Source organism: Camelus ferus, chromosome 24 (genome assembly GCF_009834535.1).
Source record: "Camelus ferus isolate YT-003-E chromosome 24, BCGSAC_Cfer_1.0, whole genome shotgun sequence".
Classification (NCBI taxonomy): domain Eukaryota; kingdom Metazoa; phylum Chordata; class Mammalia; order Artiodactyla; family Camelidae; genus Camelus; species Camelus ferus.
In genome coordinates this window covers 11,884,873-11,897,875 of record NC_045719.1, presented here as the reverse complement: position 1 = coordinate 11,897,875, position 13,003 = coordinate 11,884,873, and the positions used below count along the sequence as shown (strand labels likewise).

At 43.5% G+C, this 13,003-nt stretch overlaps 1 protein-coding gene, 1 long non-coding RNA gene and 1 other non-coding gene across 10 annotated transcripts in view; 1 reads left to right on the top strand and 2 right to left on the bottom strand.

Moving 5' to 3' along the window:
- Positions 1 to 3,610, top strand: part of CHST9 (carbohydrate sulfotransferase 9) — a 186,473-nt gene extending 182,863 nt beyond the window's left edge. For all 8 annotated transcript variants that reach the window (XM_032467471.1, XM_032467473.1, XM_032467470.1 and 5 more), the window contains one exon: positions 674 to 3,610. In XM_032467471.1, coding sequence (XP_032323362.1) covers positions 674 to 1,765 — 1,092 coding nt within the window. In that variant the 3' untranslated portion in view covers positions 1,766 to 3,610. The remainder of the gene's footprint in view (positions 1 to 673) is intronic.
- A 7,043-nt stretch (positions 3,611 to 10,653) lies between these two features.
- Positions 10,654 to 10,725, bottom strand: TRNAA-AGC. The gene has a single exon. It is a non-coding gene; the product is annotated as a tRNA-Ala (tRNA).
- Positions 10,726 to 11,424: 699 nt separating this feature from the next.
- LOC116659662 overlaps positions 11,425 to 13,003 on the bottom strand; it is a 19,734-nt gene continuing 18,155 nt past the window's right edge. Inside the window, exon 3 of the long non-coding RNA XR_004315034.1 lies at positions 11,425 to 12,615. This is a non-coding gene — a long non-coding RNA (uncharacterized LOC116659662). The remainder of the gene's footprint in view (positions 12,616 to 13,003) is intronic.

Below are 13,003 nucleotides of genomic sequence, written 5' to 3'. Positions count from 1 at the left end.
AACAAAAATTTCAGTCCAAATACAGCTACTTTTTGTATCTACATTCAAATGCACTAAGTAACACACTTCTTAATAGCTGAAGAATCACTGACCTACAGAATGATGGAGTTACATTCTATTGCATTATAGGCAAAGCTAAGATAGAAGATCCCTTTTCCTTTCCACCTTGTGAATTTTTCTTTTTTTGGCATTTTGTAAGATTATGTAATTGATTGCTATGGATGCAAAGACAATACAAAAACAATAGCAAACTCACTGTGATCAGAGATTCAAAGGAGTAACTAGTAGTTTTATCCCAATAATGTTCAGATAATTTAGTATGAGAAAAATCCATTAATGTAATGCATCATGTTAACATTAAATGAATAGCATAATAGTAACCCAAATATACATAATGTAAAATGTGAAGCTTTGATTCAAAACAATGCATGGATTCCATTTTTCATCGTTACATTTCTGTGAAGATGCTTACTGCAAAATGTATATTCCACATGCTTTGCTAATTTGTTCTGGCAGCTTACGTGAAATGTACTCTCCTCAATAACATTCTTTTTCTGTTTCTAAGTATAGTCGATCTACAGATAGCATTTTAAAACAAGTATGTTAATTTCCTTATCAATATACCCACATTTGTGAATGTGCCTTCAACATCTCTCCTTCTGTATTTTAACAGAACCCCAAGTCCCACATGCCCAGGGATCGCAAGGAGAAAACAGAAAATCTCCTACTCCACTCTGAGAAGCCCACTCGGGTCTTAACGGAGACCAGCCACCCACAAGGTGAGGCACGAGCCTTGAGTAGGACCACAGGGTCACCAACAGTTAAGTTGACTGAAAGACATCAAGGGACTAATACCCTTTTCAGGAAGTTCAGCGAAATGAAGTGGCCAATGGATGTTCGCCCTTTAAACAAAAGCTTAGTCAGTGATGGCAAATGGAAGAGAGCTGATGCAACTCAAGAAAAACGCCGGTCTTTCCTTCAGGAATTTTGCAAGAAATATGGCGGGGTGAGTCGCCCTCAGTCACATCTTTTTCACATGGTATCCAGGATCTATGTGGAAGACAAACACAAAATCTTATATTGTGAAGTGCCGAAAGCTGGCTGTTCCAACTGGAAGAGAGTTCTGATGGTACTCAGTGGCTTGGCTCCCTCTGCGGACAACATCTCTCATGATGCTGTTCACTATGGGAAGCATTTGAAAAAGCTCGACAGCTTTGACTTAAAAGGGATTCATATTCGTTTAAACACCTACACCAAAGCTGTGTTTGTTCGTGATCCCATGGAAAGGTTAGTGTCAGCATTTAGGGACAAATTTGAACACCCCAATAGTTACTACCATCCTGTGTTTGGGAAGGCAATTATAAAGAAATATCGGCCGAATGCCTGTGAGGAAGCATTAAATAATGGCTCTGGAGTCAAATTCAAAGAGTTCATTCACTATTTGCTGGATTCGCACCGTCCAGTAGGCATGGACATCCACTGGGAAAAGGTCAGCAAACTCTGCTATCCGTGTTTGATCAGCTATGATTTTGTCGGAAAATTTGAAACTTTGGAAGAAGATGCCAATTACTTTTTACAGCTGATTGGAGCTCCAAAAGAGCTGAAATTTCCCAACTTTAAGGATCGACACGCTTCTGATAGAAGAACCAATGCTCAGGTGGTGAGACAGTATTTAAAGGATCTGACTCAAACTGAGAGACAATTAATCTATGACTTTTATTCCTTGGACTACTTGATGTTTAATTATACAACTCCGTTTTTGTAGGTTGCGTTCATTTTCTAACATCCTGTACTTGCGTCGTGATGAGGGCCTGAAATCAGCTAGCTGTAATTTTCCTATAGTTCTCTGTATGAGAGAAATTCAACCAAGTGCTGTTGTCTTGATTTAATGACGATGTCTACCAAATAGTATGAAACCAACTGGCACAAAGTTATAGGAAAATTACCTAACAGAGACCTGCAGACAACTCCAGTTGCTCTAAAATGTTTGGAAAAGAGCCACTTTTGCGGTATGGATTGTGTTATAGAAGCAGTAACCTAGCCAGCTGCTACGTGAGCTACAGCAGCCTCGTGCAGCGCTAGGAAGGGGGGTCTGAAATAGCATGAGCGTGTGTCTCCATTCTGGGCTGTGTTGTCTGAAGTGCATGGAGATACTGTTAGCAGTTTGCGGCATATGAATCAAATATCGGATGGCTTTCTTAGACCCTTGGAAATCTTTCTATCAGCTGTAATGATAAACAAATTTCAAAATGGTATTTTGGACCTGAGCATTTTACTTTAGATTGGAAGGCATCATATGATTTACAATATGAGAATATAGCAGAAAAACCAGATGAGGCTGTGGCTTTTAATACTCAACAGCCAATTAAAAAAAAAGCACCACATGCTAAGATCAAAGCAACAAAGGCAACCTTCCTGTTCCAGAAAAACTTCAGGGAATTAATTGTGTCTTCTTCTGAGCTCTCTTTGCAGAGAGAAAATGAACATAACTTCACTTCTGAAGCAGGCGGTGGAGAAGTTTAAGCCCCATTGGATAGAAATGTGCTCCTAATTCTGGTTTAATGGGGGGGGGGGGGGCGGGAACTTGTTTCAGGATGGAATGATCATCAAAAACGAAAGTTGCTAGTCTGCATATAGACCTCAAACGATAACAAAGTTTTGTAAGAGCATTCATTATTTGAATCAAAGCATCACGTGCATGGCTTTACGTGGGAAATATACTCAAAGAATAGCTTTTGTTTTCAGTCTAATTATTCGGCTTGGGAATGCTTTTTTAAAAACGAATATACCACTTCAAAGATAGGTTATGTTCTAGAGAATAAACATAACAAGACCCCCTAGAAAAGTTTTTTAATAGGCTTATGCATATACAAATTAAGGTCTTTTCTTTTCAAGTTTAACGATTCTCTATTTAACAGAGTCAAGTATGATTGCATTCAGATATTAAATCAGAGTCTCTGGAAAATACGATCATGTGTCACCCCTATGAAAAGTTGCAATGCATTTGGGGAATTTTTTTTCCAAGGGATCCTAAATTCGAAGATGCATTTCGATGGGAAATGCACTTGAACTGGTCAGCGGTTACTCTGAGTTAAGCAAACCCCACATTCAAGCCCTGTTAAATGCGTTTCTGGAATATGTTCTTCTCAAGCTACCATTTTTTCTTGTCAGTAAGTATTCAGTGATGGCTCTCAAAGAAAAGTATTAATATTTGAATATTAATAGACCAAGATAGTTACAGTCGCCCTTACTTCATTTTGATTTTCCATTTCATGGCTGAGTTTTCCTGAATTGCTTCATTCTTCACACACTTTACCCCGTCCCGTCTGTCTCCCAAGGAGTGAGTGACTAACTACAACAGGCCGCCGGATCGTAAGTATTAAACCTTCCACAACCAAACTTTTACTACTGTTCCACCCCATTTACTCTTCCCTCTAAACTACGCACTTAAGCTGCGCTCTCTGTTTCTAAGGAGTTTTACTCTGGTGTAATCTAAATCGTGTCATTTAAATTTTGCCGTACCGTGTAGAGCGGATTCCTAGTAACTCAGAGACATTGAACTTCTCTTTTTATGGAGAAAGAGAGAGAAAGAATAAAAACGTGCCAAGAAGCCTGACAGTTTATTCTTCAACTACACAAAAGCGGTTTGAGATGGAATCTGCTACAAAGGATAGAGGCGGTTTTCTCAAAGTTACTCCTGAAACCATGAAAGGAACAAACGACCTTTCTTTTCATAACTTTGGAAAGAAACAAAAAGTGGAAACAAGGGTCCTGTCTGTCTTATTAGCATCTCTAATGCACTTGAGAGAATAGACTATGTCTACATGCACAATCATATATGTAACCAATCGTGCATACATATGTCTGATCAATGATATGTCCATATCTGTGATTGTCTGGCATCAGTGGTAGAGAAAAGGGGTGAGAGGAAGAAAATGGTACAAAATTCTCCCTGTCAAAGCTGTTCTATCCCTTATGCTGTAACAGCTCCTCTCCTGACCCTCTCTTCAGAGCCTGTGTAACCATCGGGGGCCCCTCAGTCATCCTTTCCCTAAGCAGACTCTCTGATGCCAACCGGCATCCTGTGCGGTTGTGTTCCGGGGGCCAGGTACATTTTCATGGAGGAAGAACACACTTTTATGTACCTGTTCTTCCTTTTAAATGACGTCTTTTCATCTTAGGGCCAAAGATACCACATTCATCCTGGATTCTTTGGAATTTTAAGTACATTTCCCATTTATCTCGCCTGAATTACTCTGCTTTGCAGACTGGCTCACTTTGACCTTTGGCATTTCTGCCTGTGTATAAACGCCAAGCGTGAGCATCACTGTCCCACTGGACAGTCACAGTTTCTTGGATTTCATTCCCTAAAGGCAAGTGACCACATCGAGACCCATCTTCCAGATGTGCAGTGTCCCCAGCTGACAGTAGCATGCTTTCGGTGTAATTATAAGTCCTCTAATTAAACCCTAAGGATCTGACTTTCTTTCACAGACAGCAGTGACACCCTGGGAAGGCCCCTCCACTCTGTTATTCTCCTGTCTGGAATTACTATTTGGGTAACAAGTTGGCAATGAAACCCCAAACCACAGTTATTTAACCTGGGGAACTACCTATGGAGACGTGTTCTTGTGATTGTGCCCAGAAACTGCCACAAACTTCAACATAAACGTATGCACAGGACACCCAACTGTCTGATTTTTGACATGGTGTGTTTGGAAATACCCAGTAAGCCAGTGGAAATGTGGGCCACTTGCTAATTCTCCAACTTCATGGTGTATAAAATATTCTCTAGCAATTCAGCAACCACCTGGACACCACATATAACTACAAAGAGGAAAAAAAGACTGTTACACTGTTTTCATGAATAATTACTCTTCAAATGGTGTTATCTCCTTAACACTGCACATTAGTGCTTAGCTGAGGGGATACATAAGCAGACGCAGAGACTTTTGAATCATAGTGTTCCCTTTGAAGAGGTCACTTGCTGAATTAGTAGAAGTTGGAATTAGTAGGCTGGGGCTGTAATAAACATCTCCCTACCCTGAATTCTCACTTGGCCCCTTGGAGCAACTTTAAAACTCTAAGCCTTCTTGGAAGATGGCGAAGCAGAAACTTTGCCCGTGGCTAACATTCCCCAAAGTGCCCTGGTATTTGAAGAACGGTTGGCCGAGGCATTTGATAGTAGCTCAGCCACCTGAGGACCTTCGACCAAGACCAACATAGTTTAGTCCTACCTTTGGGGTCACTCCGTCTCAATTTCAATCATATTCTTTACAATAATATTCACGATTATAGCTAACAGTTATTCAATGCTGAAGTGCTTTTCAGGCATTAATTTATTTCATCTCCATAGTCACACTAAGTTAGAGGGTGTTATACGCACCGCCATCACCACCCCATATTCAATAAAGGAAGTTAAAGCAGAGGGTGGCTGCGTAACTTGCCTAGAGAGACTCAGCTGGTAATTAGGCAGGGAAATGAACCCGAGCAGCAAGTACCACGACCACACTCTCTTCTTAGAATGCTATAAACGTAACAACTTACTTCTGCTTTCTCTTACCTATATTTAGAACAGCCAAAGGCAAGAAATGTATGTTGGCATCTTGAAACTTTTTTGACATTTCAGATCAGCTTAACCCTTTATTCTTGCTGAGTTCAACTGACAGTTTCAAAGATTTTATAAAAAATTAGACTTCCTCTCCTCCTTTTCTTTCTTTTTTTTTTTTTTTTCTTAATCCCTAGTTGATCATAAGACACAGAGTTTTTAAAAAGAGAGGGAAAAGTCTTTGGAACAAATTTAGCTTAATGAAAACAAAATATCATTTGGACGAGAGAGTCGGGGTGGCTGCAGGAGAGGGCAAGGTCAAGGGGAATGTAGTCCAAGAGGGAGGGAGTCCCACCAGTTCTCCGCACGTGGGCACTTGGTGTTGAAGATGGTCGCAGCTCAGCAAGTCAGCCAAAGTGAGAACTCCACGACTACACTTAGAAACTAAGCAATGGCTCTCATCTCTTTTTCCCAAGTTCCCATCCCCAGTACTAGTTCAGTAGTTAGATAACCCTCAACTAACTCAGGAAGGCTGTAGTAAAGAATAGAGGAGCAGTTAGACTTAAACCAACTGAAATAGACCACGGAAAAAATCAAATTAAATACGTGCTCAGCCAGAAGAAGACAGACTTCCTCAGCCTGCGAGGTCCTCTATCTGAGGAAGGCCAGCTCTGAGTTCAACATCATTCGTCCATTCTGCATCATTTAATGCTCTGAATTGCCTGGTTGCTCCCATCTTAATCCTTCATGAGAATCTTCTTCTTCCAGGCAAATGTATTCAAATCTATTTAAGCAATTATTTTTTTCTCATCTCTAAGCTTCTGCTCAACTCTTATCTCCTATTTGAAATACTCTCTCCTCTCTATCTGGACGTTCATTTCATGGTAACTCACCAAGCAATCTTTTTCGAGTATTCAGTTTTGAAATCTCATCTCTTCAGGTGCTCTCTTAACAATGGAAGAAGACAGAATGACCTCCTAATGTGACACGCATCACCTTCTTCTCTTGCTAATAAACACAGGTGTTCCTTCCCTACCTTTTGGTCCTTTGCTTCATTAATCATTTGTTCATTTGCTCTGTCACTCTTTATATGCATACAAAATCTCTATTGTCACTGGAATATGTCTTAGGTGGAAAGAAACTGTGTCTGTTTCATTCGCTTTGCACAGTTTCTAGCAAAGCACTGCATGGAAAGAAAGAGTTCCTTTAATAAAAGTTTTCCTGATGTCATGTAAAGGCTCCTCTACTGCATCTCTTAGTGGATCGTGTGTATATTTCTGCCTTGTGACTTTCGGATGTCTGTAGGATCTGTGGATCTAAAGAGAAGGCTCCAGAGCAGGGCAACTGGGGGAAGGGATCCAAGCCACATGCCTTTTCTATCCTAACAGTCACACCTTAGTATAGCTGTGAACACAGCAGTCTTGGACATTCCTAGGATGATGTATTTGTTCATGAAGTTTTGGGAGGAAATGGTGAAAAAAAAATGCATGATTCTGGTCAATATGAGAGCCATTTACTGAGCACCTACTGGATAACAGACACTGGAAAAACACTTCATGTACATTCACTTAACAGCATGAACAGTATGTCTAATCCATTCCCCAGAATAGGCGAGTGAAGCATTACTCCATCCATCAGTTTATAAGTGAGAAAACTGAGGGTCAGAGAGGTTTAATGGCACCCCCCAGAGCCAGGTGCCTGCCAGGGTCTCTCTGGCTCCAAAGCTGAGACCATGTACTGGCTGCCTACAGGCCACGTCTGGCCACAGATGTCTGGTCTGACCTACAAAGCATTTTATTCCGTATTTGAATTCATCAGCAACATTTAAAAATTGGGACTCTTTATCAATGATAGGGAATTTCTGTTACTCTGCATCCTACCTGCCTAACTGAAAACAGGCAGAGTCAAGGTCGGCCCCTTTAGATGAGGTCAGAGATCTCTCCTGTTCATGCTCTCCACCCAGCTGTCATCACACATCCGCTTACCTGGCTGACCCCTGAGTGTCCCACTTTGCCACCCCTGCTCTGAAATGTGTGTTCTTTCATCCACCAAACTTCCAAAGGAAAAGCGACTTCTGAACATTTTCTTTGTCTAGATGTGTGTTGTGCAGTCCGTGAGGTTGTCACATTCTGGGTTTTCTTACCCTCGCTCGAAATGCTGCTTGTTCTCTGGTCTTATGCCCAGTGGGATGGCCAACCAATATTTCATTGTTTGAAGAAATCTCTTTTGACCAACAACTAACATGTTGGGAGAAATCCAGCCCCTTTCTTTGGCATCCTTCTGTCTTAGCCACTGGGTCCCCCGGCAACACATTCCTTTCATCCCCTTCAGCAGAGATGAGTCATTCTCCCATGCCCTTGGAGCCTCGGTGTCTAGAGATGAAAACTGCTTCCCATAAATCCATCCAGGCTGTTATTCCATAACCTTTCTTGAAAAACTCACTCCTGTTTTGAAGGTGGACCCACTCATCCTCAACTCTGAAAACTGCCTGTTTCCCAGATGTCTCTGAGCATCTCCCTATCCAGCTCATAACACTCCTCTCCACTTCCTTCCTGCAATTATCCTGGGTGACTTTAGCCTTCCCAAGGACACCCCACTATCTTTGCTTCTCAGTGCTTCAACCCCTCTTTCTCCCACTTCAACACTTGGAGAGCTGGAGAAAACCGAAACACAGCCATGGGAAGCACTAACCATGACTCTTGTCCCCAGAGAGCAGAAAAGCTTTTCATCATCATCCTGGGATGAGTCTTATATACAACAAAGTTTGAGCGCCACTTACGTGTGTATGATTTTTTTTTAAATCCTAGTCGATTATAGGTAATAATCAAACTTGCTCCTTTCATTCCGTTGCTCTCTTAAAAGTGAAAAACTCTCAACTCAGAGATGGATCAGCAGGTGGTGGTACCAAAATCTTGCATGGGATTTTGACCAGTGCTAAAGCAGAAACTTGGCATCTGAGTCTGCCAACTGCACAAACTAGAGCTGAAACAAAGTGAGCTGTGGGGACGGCCCTGGGCACTGCCCAAACCTTTTGAAAGCTTTTGGGATGAAATGGGGAAATGGAAACTTTCCCTGGTTGAAACACAAAAGACAAATGTGTACTGAAGGCACTTTTGGCAACTTCACGTCACACTGAACAAAGTGAAGACAGTGTGAATTTCTCCCATAAAAAAATAGCCATTTTCAAATTGACATAAGATGACTGAAAATGGAAAATATTTGCTATGTGGTTTATTAGTGTGAAAGCAAGTGCCCCAGGAAATATTTTGCAATTTAACTGAAATGGTAAGAATGTACATTTCATGGACTTCATTAAACAATTTGTCTCTCCTTTCCTTTCTAATAGGTTGAACCATATGACATTGCCAACACCTGACCATTTCTGGCATACAAACACAGCCCGTTCCTGTTTCCACTCTTAGTTCTACTGCTGTCTACCCAGTTCTAGCCACACCACATTCACTGGACTATTAGAAATAGCCTCTGGAAAAAGCCCTACCCCCGCCCCCCACCATCCTTTCCCTTTGCTCTTCTCTTTTTTCTCCCCTTTTTTCCTTTTTAAACTTTTGATTGTGGTAAAATACACATAACCTAAGTTACCGTCTTAACTTTTCAAGGGGCATTAAGTATGTCCACGTGGTTAGGCAACCATCATCACTGTCCATCTCCAGAACTCTTTTTATTGTGCAGAACTAAAACTTCATACCCATTCTTCTTTAAATAACTTCCCCTTTCCCTTCCTCCAGTCCCCGGTAACCACATTCTACTCTCGGTCTCCATAAATGTGGCTACTCTCAGTACCTCATGTAAGTGGAATCATACAGTATTTGTCCTTTTGTGACTGGTTTATCTCATTTATCACGATATCCTCAGGGCTCACCCATGTTGTAGACATATCAGAGTTTCCTTCCTTCTGAAACTGAGTAATATTCCACTCTACATATAACTTCTCCCTTTAATCCACTCTGCGCGCTTTGAAAATAAATTTCCTACATCATCAGTTCTGCTCCCAGGTTCTCACTGCCTGGCTTTAAGGCTCTCAACAATGTAACTTTTATCCAATATCACCCAGTAACGGCATCAAGCCCATTATGATCCATCCAGATTGAACCATTACATTCTTTGAAAATAGCCTTGCTCTTCTGCCTACTTTGTTCCTACTATTCGCGCTGCCTGAAGTGACCCTTTCTTCTCTCTCCTTAACGGCCCCCTCACATGCCCCCTCCAATGTGATGCTGCCTCCCCCCCCAACATCACCCCTTCCTCTCCCCACCCCCACGACTATCCCTCACTCAGCCCACTGCACCCACTCTGCCTGGGGAATCTCTTCCCTTTTCCTTGCCATAACTCCGCCCATAGACTAATGGCTCGCAATCTCTTTCTCCAGCCCACACGTCTGCAGCAGACCTTTGCTCAGATTTCCAGCTTCCTGCTGGACCTCTTCACCGAAGTGGCCCATTGGCACTTCCAGCTCCTCATGACTAAAGTTGAACTCATCATCTAACCCCCAAACCTGCTTTTTCTATATTTGATGTCATCTCCATCCATCTGCTCTGTCTCCCACGACAGGAGCCGAGGAGTCAAGCCAGACTTCTCCCCGTGCGGACTCCCCTCAGCCAAGGAAAGGCCACTGCCTTCACCACCCACATTCTTCTCAAGCTTCTCCTCCCCTCCCGTCCATGCAGTTACTCTCCTGGTTCAAACCCTCAGCCTGTCTTGCGTGCAATGCTGCAGTCCTTTCTGACCATTCTCCCACTCTGGTTCTGCTCGGCGCCACCCTCCACACTGCCAGTCTTCACTCTGCGGTGAGAGCCCCAGCCTGGTGTTACTGGGAAGCACACTGCTCTGCTGGGGAAGAGCCCAGGCTTGTCATCACCAAGAGCTGGGTTGGAATTCCACATCTTCAACCTTCAACCTTTGGGACAGCTCCAATTTGTTTAACTTCTCCAAGTGCTAGTTTTCTCATATCGAAAATGAGGAGAGCAGTACCTCCCTTGTCAGGAAGGGACAATTATGTAAAGGAATTATTAGGAAAATTATGTAAAGTGTTTAATAAATGCTCAATAAATTTGAGGGGGGGTAATTAGGTTTGTTTGTTTAGTTGATGGAGGTACTGGGGATTGAACCCAGGACCTCGTGCATGCTAGGCATGCACTCTACCACTGAGCTATACCCCCAACCCAAGTACTTAAATAAATTATAACTACTGTTGTTATCCCATGAGACCCTGTGCATGTCTCTCTCTTTGCTCTGAGAGAATTCTAATCATTTCTGTATGCAACTGGCCCCCCAGTTCGCTGAATTCCTTCTCTTGTTCATCTCTGTAATGGCAGAGAAGGTACTCATTAAATATTTTTTGAAGAAATGAACACAGGACCGAGTCTCACACACCCACCCCAACGTTCACTTAGCCCTGTGTCCTTCCCTTACAACACATTATAACTTGTAAAATAACAGTATGAAAATGGGTCTTAACTTTTCTGTTAGATTCTAAGCTACCTGAGGGCAGAAACTGCATGTCTTGCTCAATAAATAGACATCTATTTGAGTCTTGGATTTTCAAGCGTTGATTATTTTTAATAAGATAATCATTTAAAACGGTGGGTTTCCTAACCACCACGTAGAAACAAGCAAGAAAAACCGGTCACGCCATCCATCCTCAGCTCCCTTCTTTCCGTTAGCCCCGCGCCCTGACCAGGCTGGACCAGGGATCGCCTCAGAGAAGCACGCTGCTCCCCGTCGCAGGGCCTTGCGGAGGGCGAGTCTCTGAGCCTGGGACACCCGGGGCCAGTCTTCAGAACGTCATCGGTCTTCAGAAGAGCCTTTCCTGACCAGCCCCCTCCCCACCCAGGCCAGGTCGGATCATTTGTAGCCACTTTTCCAAAGTTACACGTTCGCACGGGAAAAGGAGACAGTTCCGTGTGTCGGGGACAGTCTCTGTCACATTTCTTGCTTTTTCTTCAGTGCCAAGTCTGTAGTTGACACTCTCTCAGCAAAGTCATATCGTAGAACTGATTGGACCTAGCTCTGGGTTTCAGGCTCCCTCCTTCACAGGACACTGGCAGGTGCTGGACGAACAAGGATGACACACCAGAGCGACTTGACGACTGAAGTCTTAAAGCTTCAGGTAACAGAAGGCAGGACCGTATCTCAGGTTTGTTCCATAGAAAAGACTGGGAAGATTAAAAGGTGACCTCTTCGGCGACCAAGAGTGCTGACGGCTCTAATTTACCCTGGGGGTAACATGGCGGAGGAACTCTTCCAAAAACTGAAACAGGCAGGAGATGGGTCTGAGAACAACTTTGTCAGCTCCCGCCAATGGCCAGTGGGCCATCCAGTTCCGAAGCCCCATGTTGCTGAATGTCTGACAAGCCGCGTCCAATTCTGGTGCAGAGTTCGTACAGCTAGTATCATTCACATTTCTGTAGCCTTTCAGATGATGGTGTCTTGGGTCCTCCACATTAACTTTCGCTTGGACCCAATAGCTTACAGACCTGGAAAAGTCTGGGTATTTTCCCAAAGGCACAGGTACCCTAACAAAGGATGCAAAGTCCCTTTTTGAAAAGAATGTGGGGCTGTTTACCACCTCTTCTTCTCATAGTTTTAGAAAACCCTTTTTCAAGGGGATGAGGTCTTTTTTTTTCAAGCAAGGAGCTCAGTGCGTAAACATCTGACCTCTGGCTTGTGGATTTTGATCTAGTGAAAGCATTCTTCCCCTTCAAGAGGAAAGACAGAAAAGATCAAACACAGATCAGTTTCACACAGAAGAGAGAGAATATTCACCGTCTTGCCCCAGGGCTGTGTTAATTCTGTGCCTTTTGTTGGAGTCGGCTGCACAGAGTCCTTGATTATCTTCGACCTTCTGCGAGTCATCACCTTAGCTCTCTGTGCTGATAACACCAGGTTAATTTGCCCTGTAGAACAGGAAATGGCCAAGATCCCCCGATGTCCCAGGAAGATACAAGTGGGCAACAGCGTGGGGGATAAACCCCACGGAAATGTCCGAGTCTCTCACATCCACAAGGGTTTGGGGCGGTAAACAGTCGGGGAGGTGCGGGGCACTCCTTCTGTGGGAAATGACACGTTATTGCACTTTGCGCCGCCTGCCACTAAGAGGCTTAGTTCAAGGGCTGCCTCTTTGGATTTTAGAGGCAGCAAATACTGTGCTCGGGGGTCCTGGTCTAACTCATGGGGTGAGACACTCAGAAGACTGCCTGTTCAGTTGAGGTTCAGACCAAGAGAGGACTCTGAAGGAAGTTCAGGCTAGCTGCCCCGCCGCCTGGCCACATGACCCAGCATGTCTGATGGTACCGGATGTGCCTGTGATGGGTAAAGACGCATCACATCAAGAGACCAGACGGACCAGGGACATTGTGTAGTCACTGGGAAGGAGCAGATCAGAGCAGTGCCCTGCCCCAGAGGTCGGGCTGACTGCCAGAAGGGCACGCGACTGGC